Source organism: Eurosta solidaginis, chromosome 2 (genome assembly GCF_040869045.1).
Source record: "Eurosta solidaginis isolate ZX-2024a chromosome 2, ASM4086904v1, whole genome shotgun sequence".
NCBI classification, from domain to species: domain Eukaryota; kingdom Metazoa; phylum Arthropoda; class Insecta; order Diptera; family Tephritidae; genus Eurosta; species Eurosta solidaginis.
The window spans coordinates 226,715,830-226,739,428 of NC_090320.1; the positions used below are offsets into that span (position 1 = coordinate 226,715,830).

At 37.0% G+C, this 23,599-nt stretch overlaps 1 protein-coding gene across 4 annotated transcripts in view; it reads right to left on the bottom strand.

Moving 5' to 3' along the window:
• Positions 1-23,599, bottom strand: part of fred (friend of echinoid) — an 804,301-nt gene that overhangs the window by 86,582 nt on the left and 694,120 nt on the right. For all 4 annotated transcript variants that reach the window (XM_067767197.1, XM_067767196.1, XM_067767195.1 and 1 more), the window contains exon 7: positions 18,521-19,036. In XM_067767197.1, coding sequence (XP_067623298.1) covers positions 18,521-19,036 — 516 coding nt within the window. The remainder of the gene's footprint in view (positions 1-18,520; positions 19,037-23,599) is intronic.

Below are 23,599 nucleotides of genomic sequence, written 5' to 3' on the forward strand. Positions count from 1 at the left end.
TCACCGACTTTAAAAAAGTTGTGCTTCCTATTAGGTATTTGCTCTACGGCTGTATCGTATTACCTGGTGTTGTTTCTGTGTGTTGTGCGAGGTGACAGTTGGCGTGTGCGGTACATACCAATGCGTCGTCCAGTTGTTGTTGTTTAGTGTTGAGCGAGCTGATGGCCCTTCCTCCCTCATGGATGGGATGTGAACTAAAACAAAAAAATACAAAGAAAAGGTCCTAATTAGGTTTATATAAATGTATATCCGCCTCTACTATACGCGGACACACACAAAAAATTATTTTTTTCTTTGTCTGCTTGGATTTCCGTTGCTTGCATCGACATAAGCATGTCTAGCAGCAAGGGTTAAAGCAGTTGCGGGTTTCATTTGCCTTGCTTTAACGTTGGGGACTGGACAGTCCATGCCCCTGTTCGTAAGCCAAGGGAAAGACCTAGCAACAAAGAGCACGGATATCACTTACCTTTATATCGGGCCTATAGCCGTGACAATACCTGGGGAGGATTCCCCTCACGCTCCTGGGGCTGCCTGGGTAATTTTAGCGCTTCGCGTTTATTTATTTTGCGCCCGCACTTTTAACGTGAATTTATACGCGCACTTAACTTTCACTTTGAAATTTTTTTTATTTTTTTTTTTTTTTTTTGTACTACTGTGTTTTGGTATCACTACACTTCGCACTTGCACAGATTTATTGAAACTTTGGCCCGTTGCCTTGTCTTACTCCCTTTTATACCTACTGCTGGGGCATGGAACGTTAAGTAAAAAAAAAAAAAACGGAAAATTTTAACAAGTACATATACAACACACCTATCGGATTTCCCGTACACGTACACAATCATACACCCACACACTCGCACTAACTAGCTTTTAGATGTAACATACGTGTATTTTCCATAATCTTGCTAAGCCTTCTGCAACATTGTGGCTGCTGCAAACGTCGTGCTGCTAGCGCCTTTTGTTTCTGCCACCTGCATCAATCCTGCTGCGTTTACCATGGACACATGTTGCCTCTCGCTTATGCCCGTGAGGTAAAAAGCTGGCGTTACAGGTTGTTTGGAGAAATTTGATAAAAGAGGATAAATAGAGAGGTGATGTTGTCTAAAAACATTGTACAAATTTGTAGTACCCTACAATTACTACACTCTTGGGAAAAAATCGTTCTAAAACAAACGAAACAAATTTAAAATTAAGAACATTCGGTGACAAAAGTTAAGTACGTCTTTTCTTAACTCCTGACCGATGGGCTAGTTTTAAGAAGAGTTTTTCCAAGCACACCGTTCATATAATAACGGGTTTGGTAACGATGTGTGAATCTTCTGTGCGCTCATTTCACGCACTACTGGGGCTTGATTTAAGATTTTTCGTTCTCACGCTTCGAGAACGACTTGTGGTCGATTTAAAATTTTCGTTCTCATTTTATGAACGGTTTGTGCTTGATCATTAGTGGGAGTGGTAATTTTTTCAATTAGTACCCATCTATTTTTTTATACCTTTCATGAAAATGAAATAGTATATTAATTTCGTCACGAAACCCAAAAATTTAAGTCCTTAAAGGAAAATAGATAGACCCACCATTAAGTATACCGAAATAATCAGGTTGAAGAGCTGAGTTGATTTAGCCATGTCCGTCTGTCCATCTGTCTGTTTGTATGCAAACTAGTCCCTAAATTTTTGAGATATCTTGATAAAATTTGGTGAGCAGGTGTATTTGGGTGTCCGATTAGACATTTGTCGGAACCGGTCGGATTGGGCCACTATAGCATATATCCTCCATACAACCGATTTTTCAGAAAAAGAGGATTTTTGTAATATCTTACTCAATTTAACAGATTGAAGCTTCAAACTTCACCATACACTTCCGTATATTCCACATATTGTTGCCTGAAAAAATTGATGATATCAGTCGTATATATAGTATATATCCCCCACAACCGATTGTTCAGATAAGAAACTTTTCGTAATTACTGCCCTATTTTATGAGCTACAGGCTTCAAATTTCAACGAATGCTTACGCATATAGCATATATTGTTGTCTGAAAAAATCATAGAGATCGGTGGTACATATATTATATGCCCCATATAAACTGTATTTTTTTGCCCCTTTCTTACGGATAGACGCTTCAAAATTCATCAAATTTCATCAAATAGTTACGTTTACGTCATATATTTTTGAAATACGTGATTCGTCAAATTTCTATTGATAGTCATAAGTAAAACCAACTGAACCTTAATCAGGTTATGTTACGCCTTACATTTTTAGAAATTTCACGTGCACGACGCTTTTATTTAATTCTCTGATCAACGCCCTAGATTGGTGAGGAGTGTGATGACTAGTACCTAGGGCCTACCTAATTATTTTCTAGCTTTTAGTATTATTGTTACTTCATGTAAGTATTGTTTTCAATAAAACCGTTTAACTTAAACATTTTTTTTAAATTATTTTATTTCATATATTTCTCTTATTGAGAAATACTTTTTATTTGATGATGCAATCTGAATATATACTTAAAACATTTCACAAAAAGTTTGAGAATTACCTGTGCATATGTGAATATAACTGAACAAAAAATAAGAGCTATTTTTTTAAAAAGAATAATAATTACCAGAGTGCTTTGCACACAGAGTATATTAACTTTGATTGGATAACGGTTGGTTGTACAGGTATAAAAGAATCGAGATAGATATAGACTTCCATATATCAAAATCATCAGTATCGAAAAAAAATTTGATTGAACCATGCCCCTCCGTCCGTCCGTCCGTCTGCCCGTTAACACGATAACTTGAGAAAATATTGAGATATCTTCACCAAATTTGGTACACGAGCTTACCTGGACTCAGAATAGCTTGGTATTGAAAATGAGCGAAATCGGATGATAACCACGCCCACTTTTTATATATATAACATTTTGGAAAACACAAAAAACCTGATTATTTAGTAAATAATACACCTAGAATGTTGAAATTTGACGTGTGGCCTGATACTGAAACTCTTGATAAAAATTAAATAAAAATTTTAAAATGGGCGTGGCACCGCCCATTTGTGATAAAATCAATTTTACAAATATAATTAATCATAAATCAAAAATCGTTAAACATATCGTAACAAAATTCGGCAGAGAGGTTGCCATTACTATAAGGAATGCTTTGAAGAAAAATTCACGAAATCGGTTAAGGACCATGTCCACTTTTATATAAAAGATTTTTAAAAGGGTCGTGGACGAATAAAATAAGCTATATCTTTGCAAAAAAGAGCTTTATTTCAATGGTATTTCATTTCTCAAGTGTATTTATAACAACAAATAGGAAAAACTTCATATTTAAAAAAATGGGCGTGGCACCGCCCCTTTTATGACTAAGCAACTTTCTATGTTTCGGGAGCCATAATTCGAAGAAGAATTAACGGATCGTAATAAAATTGGGTACACAGATTTTCCCTACAGCAGGAAATATTTCTAGAAAATGGATGAGATCGGTTAAAGACCACGCCCACTTTTATATAAAATTTTTTAAAAGGGTCGCAGACGAAAACAATAAGCTATATCTTAGCGAAATGGAGCTTTGTATCGATAGAATTTTACTTTTTAAATTGAATTATATAACATTAAATTGGAAAACACTACAATTTTTGAAAAAGGGTGTGCCACCGCCCCTTTTATGACTAAGCAATTTTCTATGTTTCGGGAGCCATAACTCGAAGAAACATTAATATATCGTAATGAAATTTTGTATACAATCTTTTCTTATAGCAGGAAATATTTCTAGTAGAAGTGGAAGGGATCGGTTACAGACCACGGCAACTTAGATATAAAACAAGTTTAAAAGGGTCGTAGACTAGCATAATAACCTATATAATAGCAAAAGAGAGTTTTGAATCACTGATATTTCACTTATCAAGTTTTATTGTAAGAGGAAATGGGGAGAAATTTTTTAAACGGGCGTTGCCACGTGTTATGTAGAAAAGTAATTTATCTCAAATAAAATATACAATTGAAGCTCACGCTGAGTATATAATGTTTGGTTACACCCGAACTTAGACACCTTTACTTGTTCTTATTAATAATAATTTTTTTGTCATTAATAAAAAATATATGTATAAAAAAACTATTATTAAAGTCCAAAAGATTAAGAAAAAACGCATCATATCCATTTTTAAATTTTATTTAGCTTGAGTTGATTGACACGAATTTTGTAATTGGAATTTAAGTAACTTCCCGATAAGCTACAAGCTTGAAACTTTGAGTATAGTTCAGAACCCGATGATTTGGAAGACATAATACGTACAAAAATAGAAAGCGACCTATGAAAAATCGCCGCTAGGTGGCGCAAGGATCGAGATAGTCACAAAAGTCGTATTTGTGGTCCGATTTGGCTCATATTTGGAACACATAATACACACAAGAATAGAAAGCGACATATGAAAAAAATCGCCGCTAAGTGGCGCAAGGATCGAGATATTCACAAAAATCGTATTTGTGGTCCGATTTGGCTCATATTTGGAACACATAATACATACAAGAATAGAAAGCAACCTATGAAAAAATCGCCGCTAGGTGGCGCAATGATCGAGATATTCACAAAAATCGTACTTTTGCTCCGATTTGGCTCATGTTTGGAACACACAATATATACAAGAATAGAAAGCGACCTATGAGAAAATCGCCGCCGCTAGGTAGCGCAAGGATCGAGATATTCAGAAAAATCGTATTTGTGGTTCGATTTGGCTCATATTTGGAACACATTATACATACAAGAATGGAAAGGGACATATGAAAAAATCGCCGCTAGGTGGCGCAATGATCGAGATATTCACAAAAATCGTATTTGTGGTCCGATTTGGCTCATATTTTGAACACATAATACATACAAGAATAGAAAGCGACCTATGAAAAAGAATAGCTAGTGTACAAATTTTGTATTTTTCTCTTATAACAAACACAAAAAAATTTATAGAAAAAACTTGATATAAAAGTGGAGGTCAGAGCCTTAATCGTGGTCAGAAAAAGTGGCAAAATCTTCGGACGTAAGGCTCTCGGATGGATGGATAGATGAGTAATACAAACTCAAATGTTCTCAAAAATTCTGGCAACCGATTTGGCAGCCCTTACCGAAAAAACAAAAAAAAAAAAGTAAATTACTTGGGGTATTTTCGTGACGTTTGTTATCAGGTTATCTGCTTATGTGGTAATATTTACTACACAGTTTGCAAAAACTATAATACTGACATAGCAGTTTTGAGTATTACCATTATGAGATAAAAAAATTCATAGTAACAAGCAAGAAAGTCGAACCTTGTGTGTAGCCTTTCAGATCATGTATAGCTTTATCGGTAGTACCGATTGTATACCGCCATTTTTGGATTTTTTACTTATTCTGTTTCAACAGCGTTGGACTTAAGAAATATAGATATTAGGTCAAATAACTCTATTCTATCCTAGAAGCAGGTTTGAAATCTTCTCGGAGAGATATTTGCAAACATCCATACCGGGCTTCCCGATGCTGAAATTTGTTTAAAATTGTATTTAATATTAACTTGAAAATTTAAATCACTCTGCTTGAAGTGACCCGATCCTGACAAATAAATAAAGGTAAATGATTTAGAATGAAGAGTGGAGTGACTAACAAAACAAGAGGACTTGAGACACCATTTTAAACTGAAAACAACTATTAGTAGAATGAATATTGCACTAACCCAAAGGCAAACTAAGTGCTATTTTGAATGACAAGGAAAAACGCAGCAAATCCGGCGACGATGACTTGAATAATGGTCATAATATTGTAGAAGCACGCTTCGCTAAAACTAACCGTAACGTTAAGTGGAAAAGTAATCAAAGCGGAAACGGAAATGTACACAAATGAAACTTGAGCATTTTCTCCCATTTAATTATGCGCACTTGTACATAAATAAATTTTCAAGTAGCGTTGGATATACTCGTACTACAAAAACAACAGAAATAATGACTAAATATAAAAGTGAAAAGCATTAAAAACGAGAACAAGTGCAAGCTAACAACAACAACAGTTGTAACAACACAAAATGACAACCACTTGTGACAACCGCAAATTTACAAAAACATATTAAATAAATAACTAAGAGTTGTTGAAAGAAAAGAAAAAGAGAAAAAAAAAATTTTACCAAAAAATAAACTAATACTCAGTAAACGAGATATTAAAAAAAGATAACAAACAAGAAAAAAAAACAGAAAAACAAACTTAAAAAAAAAATGCCACGAAATGCAACTTTGCTGAGAGAAAAAGTTTTTAGAAATCGTAACAACAATGTTTAACAAGTGTGTAGTTACAACAAATGCAATGAATGAATGAGAAAATATTCAAGTAAATGCGAATAACATAAAAAAAATATTGTATAGATTTGTACACTTGACTAACAAGTAGCTAAAGTATAATTGCAATACTAAACAATTCGGTCATTGTTTATTCATTACAGGGTTAGCGATACGCCCTTTATGTTAAGTCAGTGTGGTTTTTAATTCCCAAATTTAGAGCTAACTAGTTAAGGGAAAACATTTCACAAAGTAGTTGACATATCTACAGAACTCTAGAAATATAAACTCTGGACCCCTTGGTGTTGCTTCATCTGATAAAAAATGCAAGTAATGATTTGAGTTCAGGTCTAATCGAACATTGAATACTCAGATAGGAGCTTCTTCCGTTTAGTCTTTTTAGCTTCAGTTTTTTGACACTAAGGACCGGTTTTGCAGTAGTTGGTTAAGCTAAGCTTAAACTAAGTTTGCTTAAATTCTAGTCAAATTTAAATTCCAGTTAAACTGCTCAGCAGTTGTTCAGTAACAGTTGAAGGCCGCCTTTGGGGTTGGTTTTTTTCTAGATAATTTGTAGATTCGGCAACAGCTGGATTTTGTTTACCCAGCAAACATGAAAAACAAATTTTTCCAGCGGAATATATATCTATGTAGTTCCGGAGGTGATATCCAACATCATTATTTAATTATTTAACCAGATAGTTCTCGAGTTGATATCCAACTTGTAACGTAGCGTTACAATAACGTAACCTCCTGTATTTCCTTATCACTTAAACATGAACCTCCCTGTACTTAATTTTCTATAGCATATCCAACAACCACTTATACTTATTCTTTTATAGTATAGCCAACAACCACTGATAGCAAACCAATGAAAATCACAATAATGGTGTGTTGACTTCTCAACCAGTTTGCGGCACCACCCATATAAACGTCGAATTTGCATTTTTGCAATTCAGTCCTCGCAGGTGAGCCAGCGGGAGTGGTTGTCTTTTTAAAGACAAAATAACCACTTCGGCTAGCTAGCTGATTGGAAGGGGCGCTGTCATGGCGCGTGTCACCCTCCACCAGGGCTGGACGACGCGAGTGGTATTTTCGGACTACTTTTCCCTCCGTCGCCCATCTTGGTGCTTGAGCGGCCCGCTGCCTCAATGACCAAATACCCCCTTCCCGTCACGCCGCTGCTACGACGACCGTTGGCCGCCTGCCATCCTACCGCCGTTAAGCCGCTGCATCCGTCCCGCCGCTGCTACGACGACCGTTGGTCGTTCGCCGTCCTGCCGCCGTTAAGCTGCTGCATCTGTCACGCCACTGCTACGACGACCGTTGGCCGTCTGCCACCCTACCGCCGTTAAGGCTTCCGTCCCGCCGCTGCTACACTAGCCACTGGCCGCTTGCCATCCTACCGCCGTTAAGCCGCTGCTTCTATCCCGCCGCTGCTTCCGTACCGCCGTACGAGTCCGCCCGTTACTCGACCGTTCAACCGCCCTACTGAAATACTTCGAGTGTATTTCAGCCAAGAAAAGCTTCTGGATGAAAATTTATGCGCCTTGCGGATGCTTTCCTAGTCGGCATAAAAAATGTATGTAGGTCCCTTCCTGCCAATTTGTAGGAAAAATTGAAATGAGCATCACGCAAATTGGAAGAAAAGTTCGGCCCTTGCATTATTTTTTTTTACGTCTTTAGCTACATGTAGGATTATGAGGAGGAATCCGCAAGCAACTTTATGCTTGACTGCCCAGGTTTTGCTAGAACTGGGCAAAATTATAAAAAACAAAATATTTATAAAAAAGTCTTTGAATTGGAAAACATTTTTTTTTATAAAACAGAGTTGACCCTCGGCACTAAGAATAAAGTAGCACGAAGGGAAGCTCGGTTTAATATCTTCGAAGGTATATCGCGCTGTCTTTTTTCTTTCTTCATTCTTATTATATTTTCTGCATCTCACTTGCTTTCCATCCTCTCTCACAAGGTTTCTCTATCCCTAACTTTCGACTACTTTGCTGATTCTTTTCTCACTCCATTCTATTATACTTCTTCTTGCTCGCGAGCTCCTCCGTTCTTTTTGTATATTTCTCATTTCTCATACCTTTTTTCCCATTCCTTTCTTTTTTGTCCTTATTTCTCTTTTCCACTTTCCCTCCATTCCCCATCCTGTCTTCCATCCTTTTCCCGTTACCTCTATTACTTCCACTTCTCTTGCATACTCTCTACTCTTTGCCACCCTCCTTTACCTCCTACTCATCTCTCTTATACATAATTACTGAAACAAGTATTAGACCTGTAATTCTCAACTTCTGTCTTTTGCATTGTCACGGTATATTAGACTTTAGGAAAAACGACTGTATGAAGCCCGGATAAGTACTTTCTTATGCATGTACTTAACATTGCATCTGCTACATACTTATGAGATTCGAAATCGATCAATACATAAGAATAGCACTTTTTAGAAGCAGGCTTCAAAAACGCCTCATACATTTGTCAATTTTGTAAATCTTCGATTGAGTGCACAATTTGGCTAACTGCCTGACATTGTGAGGCGTCTCCGGATGTAACGAGCCAAACTACTATTCTGGTTTGTTACAACCGCAAACATACAAATTTTCATTATAGTCTTGTTTAACCTTTCACTCCTTTTCGAGTACGCTCTCACCCTTTTCCACCTTCACGCTTTTACCCCAACCGCTTTTAATTTAGCCCCGGGTGACCACAGCTTTCAAAACAATAGACTATGCAAGAGAGCGTTTGTTTGTATTCTGGCAAACAAGTACAGATATTTTAGTTGTTTTATCAAATATTATGATTGTTTTTGTTATTTTTACATTTGTTGTTTCAGCTTATGAATGTTTTTACAATGTTCGTTGTGTTTTGCTTAGGTTACAAGTATCAACTTCACTAGCTATCGCTGAATTTGCAGCGATTTTCTGTTTTTTTTGTTGATCTACATGTAAGAATTGTGCCAATAGTTTGGGCGCTAACAGCAACTCATGACCCTTAACATCCGCCTGATAACTTTCGTTGCTTGTTTTACAATTCATATTTCCTTTTATTTGTAAATTTTTCGCACTTTTTTGTTGAATTTCGTTGAAGAGTTGCCAAAGTTTTCACTATTAATTTTTGTTTTACAATTATTGGTTTTTAAAATGTTACTGATTTTAATTTTTTGCTTTTTGAACTTTTCTCTTAGTGCTGTCGTTTTTACTAAAATAAATCTTAATATATAAAAAACGCGTGTCACAACATTTTCGGCCGCAATGAACTCCTAAACTACTGAACCGATTTTGAATTTGTTTAGCACCACGTGTGTAGTTTGATCTAACTTGAGACATAGGATAGGTTATATCTCAGTTTATAGTCGCAATATTATTTTATTGCAATTTTTTTTTATTTGCTTATACGTAATAATAAAATGTTACGTATACGCAGTGGTGCAGTTGGAATGGATATTTTGTGCACGTGCTTATTTAACTTGACATACATACATATATATATATATAGCACTCACCAGGGCCGGCGAGAGGGGGTCCGGGGTTTCTGAGGGGCCCTCGATTGGAGGTACTAAGACATTTTTTTAATTCAGGAGAGTATTTAGTTGTTCCATGTGCAATTTTTAAGCCGAAGTTCAAAAGCAACGAATATCTGCATTTCGTTTTAATATTATAGTGAAGTGTGGAAAATAAAAATCTATATATATTAGAAGAAAGGCTAAAATGTGTGTTAGTTGGTCGCCGGTGTTTGAAGAGATGCGCCGGTCGATTTTGTTCAAACATACCTATTTACATACGTCCTATTCGATTTGCCTGAAATTTGGTATATAAATTTGCCTATATTAGTAATATTAATATTTACGATCCTTTTTTCCGGAAAGTAGACTAGAGACGGACTGGGGCTGAGACTCGGAGTCGGACTGGGACTGGGACTGGAGCAAAATACATACCACCCTCTGGGACAGACAATAAGGGATGAAGAAGAATGAGAAGAACTTGAGAGAAGAGAAAAGTAGAAGGAGACTGAGAAAGAGATAAAATGAGACGAAGATGGAGACAGATGAAGCGAAAATACGGAGGGGAAGTGAATAAAAGGATTAGGAAAAAGTGTATGCAGATAGGTCAAACTTAGGGCAGAACAACGTCTGCCGGGTCTTCCATTTTAACATAAATAATAATGAAAATGAAGTTTACTTGTGCTTTGGCTCTTTCATTTGTTTCCTTCCCACTCTCATTCCACTCGTTCGCTCCCGTCATTCACATTCATTTACAATAGTCAACTAATTATTTAAGTATTTTAATTTTTGATTTTATTAATTTGCTGTTATGTTTGACAATAGTTGTTCAATCCTCCCTCTACCTATCGCTTTTTCTTCCTTCTATTCCCTGCATTTCATAGTTTGATGCCGTAATTACACAATTTCTGCCTTATTTTTGTTGCTTCATTGTTTAGTGCGAAATGCATTCTCTACGCAGTTGTAGGAGGGTCGGAGGACGTACATACAAATATATATTTGCTGGCACAAAATTAGTTTCAAGTCCTTGTGTATTGTTCTTTAAGTGATTGTAATGTTAATTGCCCTGGCAAATGAGGTGCTAATGAAAATATTTTAAACAAAAACTTTTCCAATGAATAGCGGATTCTACTAGTTTTAAAAAGTTTAAATGTTACTGAAGTTTTGCGTTCAAAACTGAAAGTGTTTCAAATTATTTGATATTTTTTTCTTTTTAGTTTGAAATTTTACAATCGACGCGGTGGTCATTGGTAGAAGGACCGAGTTTGTACTTTAAGTTTGTTTAAAGAAACATATGGTAAACAAATTTTATGAGAAATCCTTAATATAAATCGACAAACTGCCGCCGTATGTGATCTGAACTACATAATTTCCTTTATTCCTACCTTAAGTGAGATTATGAGCCATATGTCTAAAGCTTGTACTTTGCAATTAAAAAATTTATAGCAGTATTGCCGATTACCGCAAGAGTTTTCTTTTAATTTCATTGTTAACGTATACGAAAATATTTGTCGTAGTGTGCGTCGTAAATCAACTGCCCTTCGTTTATTCAGTCCAATAATTCTTTTATCATGTATGTTCCAGCATACATTCAGCGTCTTTCGCCTGTTTCCTTAAGTACGAACTAAGTAACAAAATGAGAAAGAAAAAGTAAATAGGGGCTACCATATCTATTACCTATTAATATTGTAACGAATTTCCGCTTATTCCAAATCTTTTGCTAACGTTCGAATCGCTAAACTGTTAAACAAATAACTCCAATATTGAGTAATGCAAAAATGGCCTTTATTAAAGTTCTTCACAATAACACTACTATTGCTCGCCAGAAAGCGTCTTAAATCAAACTGATTGTCGTGCCTCTACTGTTGCGGCCTTTACGTAGTTACTTCTATATAATTATAACTACAGATGCACGTGTATAGCTGTCATATGCGCGTGTATTTGTGAGCGACAGACAATTATAATTGCCTACTTTTGGGAGCATCTCAGATAAGATATCTGCATGTGTTTGTATGGGTGAGCGACACTTGGACAACCATTGCATACTTTCGGGAGAATCTCAGATTAATGCATGCGGTTGTGCGCTGCTTCTCCGCTGTGTGTACGTACATATGTGTAGACATAATTATTGAATTATTGATTTGCATACAAGTCACTGCTTAGCATCGGCTTAGAGATGATAATATCCCTTAGTGCTGCTAATATTCGTTACAATATTATAATATGACGTACCCAAAAGGTGACCGGGCAAAAGTGCCGCGTGGCTTTACCGATTTTCATGAAGTTTTCCACGAGCATAGATTTCAGATACGATAGTGTTTGTGCAAAAAACAAAGTTGTTGAAGTTTCTGCAGGAAAGAAGTTTATAGAGTTTACAATCCTACAGAAATACACGCACCAAAAATGTCACTTTGATTTCATTAGTATGTTCGTTTGTATGCTTTGAACTTTTCAAGCAAACATGCTTTGAGTGGGATATTCACCACATCTCATTATGCGTTACATACATATATGTTGAATTATACTGAATGGTGAAAAAAGCCAGCATTCGCTAGCGTTATTTAACTTCGGCAGTATATTTATAGGTATATCTGCTAATGTTTGTGCACTAAGGAGATTTAATATATCTATATATATAAAGTAGGATGTACGTTTGTATGCAGCTTATATACTCCGAAACCCATCCGCCGATTTTATTCAAATTTGCAGGGTCGCTTCACAGCAACCAGAAAAGTGAACCAGGGACCGATCTACTTGGACAAATTCTTTTTACGGTTCCATTTGCCAGGCCTTTGATCTATAGGTAGCCCTTTGCCTGGATTTGTATTTACGATACTTTTTTTCATTCAAATGGACCAGGTTCGACTGGGACTGGGAGTAGGAATGGGACTTGGACTTGGGCTGGGACTGTAACTAGAACAGGGACTGGGAATAAGAGATGGAGAAAATTAAGAAGAACTGGAGAGAACATAGAAGGGGGAAGCAGAAATAGATAGAGTTAGTCGAAGATAAAGAGATACGGATAGACGGAGCAGAAAACAAATGAGGGAAAAAACGGAGAGTGAGAAAGAGACGCTGAAAAAGAGAAGGGCAGTGGTAGATGTATATAAAAGATAACGAAAAGGGAGAGAGAGGGGGTGGGAGAATAAGAGGTAAAAACTTCTTAAAACTTATGCAGGTAGGCCAAAGTTAGGGCAAAATATCGTCTGCCGGGTATACATACATACATATATAATACATAATTTTATTTAATTTTTGCGATTTACATCATTTTCGTTTGTAAATTTTCAGCGAATTGCTTTTTTGACAGTTTTTGCACGAAAAAAATTTTAATTGGTTAAAAACAATATTTCATTCCTTTTGTTTATTGAAGTCAATATACTTTGGCAAAGAAAATTACACACTATAAACTAATATAACTTCCTGTAAAAAATATATCCGAGGGCCCCAGCGCTATTCTTTGGTAAACTGCTGTCGTGACATTGGCTCAGCATCTGGTCCTTCCGCTTGCGAGGCATGCTCTCCCGATCACAAAAACCTTATAAGTTGCGTCCAGAAGTTGGATGGTAGCTGAACCGATGCCAGGACGCACACGGTAAATCTGCTTGTAAGATACAATCTTTTCAGCATGCGAGGAGTGTCTGCTAGCCAAATTAGCCTATCTTAATTTATTTTTAAAATAATACGAATACTATATAATCGCTTCTTTCATAAGCTCAACACGAGACAGGCTGATCTACCTGTCTGTTCTTAATTCTTTGGTATCTGTCATTGATAGGTCGCTTAATTTCAATTAATACACACTGGTGGTATTCTTGTATATAGTAGTAGCCTGCGGATCGACGAATGTTTAATTGAGTTTATACAAAACCTGCTTACTCGCAGAGCGATCACACGGAGCTAGATGCAAAAACACTGCACATGCTGGTAAACAGGGATAGCAAGGAGTTGTTTTCCTTTCGCTATTTTGACCGATAACCAACTACTACGTCTCACGGAAGTAGAGTGCCAAAACTGAACTGGTCCTCTTCACAAGAAGTCACTAGACACCGAGTCTTATACCACTTCTAGATGGCGTCAAAAGTCTGACTTTAAAGGCTTGGTTTACTCGGAAAACGGTGCCGCTATATTACCACCGCTAAAGAACGGTTGCTATACTCACCGTCATTAGCGGCACCGCTTTTTTGTAAAGCTGGGAGAGCTTATCCAGCCAATTCCATTGATGAAATTTTTGCTAAAGTGATCCTTTTTCCCCTTAGGTGAGCTTCATCGTTTTCCTAATTTCCACGTAATTACTTTTATATTGCAGCATTTTTGACAACGTACTCTTCCGCTATGTAGCGGCTGGTATATAGCGGCACCGCTTTCGAAGAAACCAAGACTTAAGCAATATAGTCTAGTATCTATCGTTTTGGGTAGAAAACTCTATAGGGTGACAATATAGCAGATCAGGTAAAGAAAGCGACAAATGCATGCTTCTCCTGAAAAAAAAAACGATTGTTTTTGCGTGGGGTTTTTTTCCCCAAATTAAAACACTGGATTATACAGCCATTGTACGCGGCGTGTTTCTCTCCACTCCGACAGAGACAATCAACACTATCTTGCAGCTACCATAGCAGCGCTGCACCTTCCATTGAAACAGGTTGTTGGAATGTTGTAGTGTGCAATCCTACACGACAACAAGAAGCAAATAAGCAACAGCCCTAAGCCCTTCAGGATGCCATCAGCAGTTTCACAGATAATGCTTAGCTTGATTGGGAAGGCGGGACATAGGGATACTGAAAGCAACTTTTAAATTGTTGAGCTGGCCAAGAAGAGGTACGATCGCCCATATTCTTCTCGAATCAGAGGTATACCTGTGGTTCTTTTTAAACAAAATGCGAGCACGGAAACTATAGGCAGGGCGAATACGCTCTGGTCAGCGCTTCTAACGTGCAAGTTATCGAGGTTGGTTTGGCCTTCTCACGTTAATGAATAAACAAACACTCTTTTCACTCTGATCATAGCGATCACTTCTCTAGTAAAGGTCTTCACTGGTCACTGCTTGAAAGGATGCTCGTATGATGGAAATGAACTTGACAATTACTCGTGCAGCGGCAACTGTATATAGCAAAAGGAAATCGTACAGAATCTTTTGTGCCAATGTCTGGCACTAAGTTCAAGGAGCTTGGATTTTCTAGGTTAGTCAGTTTTAATAACCTTACAGAGGAAAATAAGCGTAAAGTTAGGGTGTTAGTGAAATTTATTGACTCCACTAAGCGATTCCATTTGCGGCAGCTAGTAGAATAGGGGCTACCTACCGTAAAGGGCATCACAGTGGCCCCACTGGTGGCCTAAGTGTCGAGCTAGGGTGCAATTTACCGGATCTGTCCTTTTAACTTAACTTAACGGTACCTACTTCTTAGGGGCCCGGACAATACTGTAGTTGTAATTCTTGGTACTACCATGCATATTGAGAGGGAGAGTTTTTCATCCTACCAAAATGAAATTCAAGGTATGAAGTTCATTGTAACATTGGGAGCACAAAACATAATATTGTTAGCCTGGGTCCCAGGCCATAGGGAAGTTGAGCGTAATGAGCAGGCGGACAGCCTGACCAGATACGCAGCAACAGAACCACCCAACAGTCCCGAGCCATTCCTGCCAGTTGGCCCACAGTAAATTAGGGGACATTTGTTAGTAGAATAGAGGGAAAAGGTAGAAGAATACTGCCGTAATATACCTGGATTGAGACAATCTAAGTTGCTGTTAGGAGGTATTAGCACAACGCGCTATAGGGCAATAATAGGCCTACCAAAACTTAACCTAAGAATCCTAACAGCTATTCTTACAGGACATTGTAGACTGAACAGCGACATGCAGTAACTGGGCATACTATCGAATAACATATGCCGATTTTCTGATATTCTCCTGGAATGTGACGCAATCTCAAGACGCATGGCTAAGTTTATGGGCTCACTATGGCCAGAGCGTTCCCAAATTCGATCCCTCAAGCCAAGAGAACTGCTAGGATTAATCAAGGCTTGGATGAGGTGCTGTGACAGAGATGAGGGCACAATAGACCAATGGTCGCAATGCAATCCTCAATAAATTATCTATCTAACATTATCACCAAACCTGAAGTATAGACATAAGGTATTTAGTGGAGTTTTAAGCTTTATGATTGTAACCACAGTGTCATCAACATATTTATCCGTTCTTTGCAAAAACTGTTAACATTCATATGCTTTGCAAGAAAATTATACATAGCACAGGATGATGGTTGAAAAGTTCGCTAGTTTAAGTTAAACGTTAGATGTATGCGTATGTTTTCCCTCACTTTGTAATTACGAAGTCTGTGATGCGCATATAAACTTTTACTGACCTTCTGCGTTGATTGCATTTCTAAAGAGCAAATTAAGTGATCTCCTTATCATTCACATCCAATAAACTTCAATTTCAAAACTTCTATTCCCTCAAACTTGTCAAAATTAGCAGTATTTGAAATGCATTCAAGGCTTAACTACGAACACTCATAGCCGAGTAGGTGCGTGTAGTGGTGGTCAGCGCTACACATTCGAATCCCTGTCGCAACGCGTCGACCCCCTCTTTGTATGTGCTCGCTATGCCCTTCCATTGCAAGTCAATTTCAATTTTACATTCATTTCGCTGAGATTTGAAGTTTTTGACTGTTACAGCAACATCATTTGCTTACTACCATTACCGTCTGGTTGGCGTGATCAAATGGGCACTTTTCTGTGCTACTACAACGACAGTTCAACAGCGATGTTGCACAAAAATTTTTCAGTGACACAATGAGATTAAGAAATTATGTTGCAACTGGTGATGCGGCCACAGAAAGCAAACAAAGCAGAAAATGAGATTAATTAGGGACAGCCGTTATGTGAGGCTATGACAATGTCTTTGTATACCTTTTATAAAATAGAATAATATCACGTTATATATCATCAAATAAGGAAGTGAAAAACATAATATAACATAACATGACATTACGTAAGATAGTACAATGTAATAATTTAAAGCTAAACAAAGATTAATAGTATAACATAAAATAGCATAACATAACATAATACAACATAACAAGGCATAATAAAAAATAAAATAAATTAATATAACGTAAGCTAAGTAAGTACCTCATTACTTTAACCAACATGACATAAGATAACACAACGGCAAAATATTGAATAAAATAAAGTAACACAACTAGACTTATCAATAGAATACTAAACATAACCTAAGAGAAAATGAGGTGACATGATATAACGAAATGCAGCACAACATACGAAGACAAAACAAATTATATAGCATAACATAACATAATATATCATATCATAACATAAAATAACTAAGTATCATCACATACTCTAACATAAAACATCTGATTTAAGGCGGCAATAGGAAAAAAATGCAACATATAGTAGTGTGTAATAATATAACGCAAAAAAAGAAATCATGTTAAATTATATAACTTAAACGAATATAACATACGATGACAAGATGTATCAAGAATCAAATTGCAAAATGAAAATTTCAACATAGCATTGTGTTACATATCAAAACATAACATAACAATAAATAAAGCAAATTTAAATAACTTCAGACAACATAACATACGCTGAAAAAACATAAGAGCCATACAAATATTTTAACACAACAACATAACGTAACTTGAATTAACATAACATAGTCTAAATGAGCTTATGTATATAGCACAAAAGAGCGTTATAAATAAAACGCAACATCGAAGTGTGACATACCACAACGTAGAATAAGATGAACATAAAAAATTGTTTCTTTCTTTACATAGCATAACACAATAGAGCATAAAATAAGACAAAGTAACATAATACAACATAACATAACAAAAATATTACAGTGTAACATAACAGTACATAACATAATATAGCATAACATAAAAAAAATTACAGCATAACAAAGCAGTGCTTAGTATAACATAACAAAATAAAGCAAAATAAAACAAAACATAACATAACATCACAAATTCTAACTTAACATTCCATAGCTTGACATAACATAACATACCGTACCATTACATAACATGACATATCATAAATAAACATAAATTAATATGTCATAACAAAACAAATTGTAACATAAAATAACGTAACATAACATATCATAACATTACATAAAATAACATGAATTAAGAGAGTAATATATAATAGAACAGAACTAAACATAGAATAAAATAATACTGTAAACTAAGACTTAACGTGACATAAATTAAATTTACCATACTAAACTTAGAGTGGTCATAACTTAAGTACTTTAAAGCTAAGGAAACGCTAAGCTGCACTACACTGTACAACACTTGCACGAATTCTTATGGAACAATTCATACCGTAACTGCACTACGCGACGCGGCAAGGAGCGTCAATGTTGCTACAACTAGGCTAAAAAGTAAAGCGACGCTGTCACTACATGTCGCGTCGGTTAGTGTGCATGCACTTAACGAGATCGCATATTTTTCGCCTTTATGAATTGGATGAAATCCCTACCGTTTCTGAGCCATACGAGGTATAAAACCAAAACGCTTCTAACGCATCCATACTAATGTGAATGCAAACATAACCGTTATGAGTTTTGCCTTTACACGCACGCTCGCTCGATATAATGAGCTATACTTGCAGGGAGGTAGGCAAAGGGTACATACAAGTACACAGTACATACGTAAGTAAGATACAGAATTTAGTTATACTAAGATGAAGGTACTTACACTCAGAACGACCCGCAATGGATGGGTGCGCTAATGGCGTCACTTGATAGTTATCCGCATCATTGCTGCCGCTATCGCCACCAAGAGCTGATGTGACATGATAACCATAACCATTTTGTGAGCCATATACTGTCATGCCAGCCGCAACAGTGGATGCCGATTTCTGTTGTTGCTGATGCAGCTGCTCTTCGTTATCTTGTACGACTGCATGTGTTGGCTCCATCGCATGTGAATCCAGTGATTTTCTATCCAAACTACCGGTTGGATAATACGGTGGTGGTGCCTGATTTGTTTGCGCCACAATAGATGGACGACCTGAGTCGATGTCATATTCTTTGGCGGGAGATGTGGTGGTTGTGTTGTTGGACGCCGCCTTTTTGCTTGACGCAGCATGTCGACAGTGACAAAAAAGCAATAAAAGTCCGGAAAATAGTAGAAATGCAATGGATGAGACGATTATGGCTATTATGGCGGATGTCGTTAGCGTTGACGTCTCGCGCATATATGATTTACCAACTATGGCGTTGGTGGTGGTGTGATAAAATCCATCCAAAAAAGTATTAGTAGTTTGTACGTGAATTAGCGAATGCGGACGACATGAAATTAGAGGGAGGAGAAAACATAGACAATGTGTAGACATTAAATTAAAATCGTAATTTATTTGCATGCGAAGGAGTTAAAGTGAATGCGTGAAATGAGGATGTATTGGTGGAGAAACGAGTGCTATGAAATGGGCTGCTCTCAAAAAGATAAAATACTTTGAGTTCTTAGAGGACGGAAATATTTAAGGCTAAAGAAAGGTAAACTTCCGGCTACAAGAAAGATCAATATAGTCACGAGTCTTTATCGCTACAAGAACAAGTGGAAAATCCACTCCAGTAAAGATAGCTGTCACATATGAATTAAGCGGTGGAACAAAAGAACTAAGAGCCTATCAAAAAACCCAGTTTTTACTTTACACATAAAACTTAGGCCTGCTGTCCTTATTTGGAAATCATGTACTATATAAATCAGGCGGAAACGAGGCCATGGAAACGTTGGAGAAATAAGTAAGTGGCTTCTTTGTGGTCGTCGGCTCAATCAGATACACTTGCCACATACATTGACAAACCACTGGACAAGAAATAGCTTGATTTTAAGAAACTTTCAGCTAAGATGCTACCGAAGGCCTATGCCCTAGGTCTCTTGTAAGGTTTTAAGCTCTTCAAAAATTGTTCAGGTGAGGCGGCCGCTATGGTGTGATGTTAGCGTGTTCCGCCTATCACACCGAAGAGCCTGGGTTCAAGTCTCAGCAAAGAAATTTAAAAGAGGTTTTTCAATTGGAAACAAGTTTTTGTTAGCGGTGTTGCTCCCCGGCAGTGAATCGGCAAGCACTTCGAGTGTATTTCTGCCATGAAAAGCTTTTCAGTGAAAATTTATCTGCCTCGCATATGCCATTCGGAGTCGGCATAAAACATGAAAGCCGGTCTCGCCAAATTTTTAAGAAAAATTAAAAAAAAGAAGCACGTCGCAAGTTGGAAGAGAAGCCGGTCCAAAATTTTCTCTCGAGGTTATCGTTCCTCGATTTAATTTAATTGTATGTGTACTCAGAGCAATTTCAATATATGTGTGTATTCCTGGAGGAACCGTTTTGATAATCTATGTTCATAGATTGGCTTAGATAAAGCCTGGTTATTGGCTGAAAGTGATTGTCCCATTGTGGTGCTTCAAACCCCTTCGTGGAGTCAAAAAATATAGACGTTGCCCGAATTTTGAGCTCGAACATCTCCAAAGAACATGGAAAATGGTTATCGAGGAAGAGCTATCCAATTTCTACCTAATTCCGGACAATGAGAAAGCCGATGATGCACAGATTGTTTATCCTCCGTAGGACTGCAGCTTTTATAGCTCCTATTTATTTGGCGCTAAAAGTGTGTTTGCGTGCCTTTTTACATTGGTCTTGATGTCATATACGCTAACCAGAGAAAGTTCGTTTTGATTATAGTATTTGTCTTCACATGGACCTTAAAAGATACCATAGGAATACCCACCGAATAATTTCTTGGTAGGCGCTTGTAACTCCAAACTGACTTTGAGGCTTGCGCCTTGACCGCTGCTTTCCAGAATTAAGCTCTCCAAAGTTTGAAGTAATGCCGAATATTTACCTCTATCTCCCACTGGCCTCCTATAACGGTTTTAACACTAGTGAGATCAGAGAACTGCAGCTTCCTGGTTCTTCAAACCATGTTCATCAATACCCTTGACAGACATATTTGTTGTGCCGTATTGCCGATTTATGCAACCAACAACGCTGGCTCTATGGCACTGAACATAAGACTTTGAATACCATGCTTGCGACAACATGCACGACCAAGACTTGATAGCATAAGATCAAAGTACACGCATCCGCTTCTGACCCCAGGTAACAGATTAAGCGAGAAGATAACAAATATATGAAAGAATTGACTTTATAAACATCCGAATTTTTCCCATACAATAGACAAGGCTCCTGCGAGGGAGGTATGGGAGTTGTCTCGCATTCATCATTCATCATGCATTGTTTTTCGACCCACACATGAGACAACATCTTAGAGCAATATAGTATAACTTTACGGCCAGTAGGTAAGAAACTTGCAATCATAAGCATTAACATTCCCCGGTCTCTTATTTTCGAAGTGAATACGACACCTGTATTTTGCGATAACGCTTTGTCCCATGATGACGGAAACGCTCCCACATAGTCTTAGGAAATTATCATACTTCGCTCAAGATTTCCTTAGCCAGCTCTGTTCCAATAAACTTCGTTGACTTGGATGCAATGTATCTGGATTCCTTTCCATGAGTTTCAAAGAATGTAACGGCCAATTAGATTTTTTCTGAATGCATAGTCTTTATAACCTTAAAGCGAACATTCAGTGACTACATTTGGAGGGTTAGGAAAAGTGTGTTAGTTTTTTCAGCTGGAGCTACATTTTATACGCTCGCGGATAAGATCGACTAGCCAGGAAAACAAACCAGTACCCGTTTCCCTCCGCTGATGAGATTTTTAGGATACTTGAAGAGATGCCGCAGCATCTGCGGAAAACGCAACAGCTTTAGCGGGATATCAGCCAGACCTGTACTTCATATAGAGCTTAGAAACCATGCACCGAAAGTGTACCAGCCTGCTCCCAGTGAAGGCGGCACTAAGATAACACATTTTGTTTCGTTGATAACTGGAAGAGTAAAACTTTTTTGTTTTTCACCACGCCTTATGAAATTTGTTCTCGGTATGTTGGCGATGTGCCATCTTCAATGTAATTTTTCCATCTGATCTACTCTTGGTGCATTGCAAAGGGATATATGTTGGTATTTAAGTACAGTTCCTACCAATTCAGACTGAGCAGAAGTCGAAGATAGGAACAGAAAATTTAAGAAGAAAAGAACACAGCGGAATGGACAGTAACATATTTGTGGGAAAAATAATTAAAATTAAAACATTTCAATGCTACAACAAAATATAAATATCTACAGATGCGAGCACGAAAATAGCAGTGCATTTTAACCAAATTTCGCAGGGATATTTTTAATTATACTCAGTTGAGCAGAGCTCACAGAGTATATTAAGTTTGATTGGATAACGGTTTGTTGTACATATATAAAGGAATCGAGATAGATATAGACTTCCATATATCAAAATAATCAGGATTGAAAAAAAATTTGATTGAGCCATGTCCGTCCGTCCGTCCGTCCGTTAACACGATAACTTGAGTAAATTTTGAGGTATCTTGATGAAATTTGGTATGTAGATTCCTGAGCACTCATCCCAAATCGCTATTTAAAATGAACGATATCGGACTATAACCACGCCCCACTTTTTCGATATCTAAAAATTTCGAAAAACCGAAAAAGTGCGATAATTCATTACAAAAGACAGATAAAGCGACGAAACTTGGTAGATGGGTTGAACTTATGACGCATAATAGAAAATTAGTAAAATTTTTGACAATGGGCGTGGCACCGCCCACTTTTAAAAGAAGGTAATTTAGAAGTTTTGCAAGCTGTAATTTGGCAGTCGTTGAAAATATCATGATGAACTTTGGCAGGAACGTTACTGCTATCACTATATGCACGCTTAATAAAAATTAGCAAAATCGGAGAAGGACCATGCCTACTTTTAAAAAAAATTTTTTTTTAAAGTAAAATTTTAACAAAAAATTAAATATCTTTACAGTATATAAGTAAATTATGTCAACATTCAACTCCAGTAATGATATGGTGCAACAAAATACAAAAATAAAAGAAAATTTCAAAACGGGCGTGGCTCCGCCCTTTTTCATTTAATTTGTCTAGGATACTTTTAACACCATAATTCGAACAAAAAATTAACCAATCCTTTTGAAATTTGGTAGGGGCATAGATTTTATGACGTTAACTGTTTTCTGTGAAAATGGGCGAAATCCGCTGATGCCACGCCCAGTTTTTATACACAGTCGTCCGTCTGTTCTTCCGCATGGGCGTTAACACGATAACTTGAGCAAAAAATCGGCATATCTTTAATGAAGTTAGTTCACGTGCTTACTTGAACTCACTTTATCTGGGTACGAAAAATTAACGAAATCCGACTATGACCACGCCCACTTTTTCTATATCGAAAATTACGAAAAATTAAAAAAATGCCATAATTCTATACCAAATACGAAAAAGGGATGAAACATGGTAAGGTAATTGGATTGTTTTATTGAGGCGAAATATAACTTTAGAAAAAACTTTATAAAATGGTTGTGACACCTACCATATTAAGTAGAAGAAAATGAAAAAAGTTCTGCAGGGCGAAATAACAAACCCTTAAAATCTTGGCAGGTATTACATATATAAATAAGTTAGCGGTATCCAACAGATGATGTTCTGGGTCACCCTGGTCCACTTTTTGGTCGATATCTGGAAAATGCCTTCACATATACAACTACCACCACTCCCTTTTAAAACTCTCATTAATACCTTTAATTTGATACCCGTATCGTACAAACTTATTCTAGAGTCACCCCTGGTCCACTTTTATGGCGATATCTCGAAAAGGCGTCCACCTATAGAACTAATTCCCACGCCCTTTTAAAATAA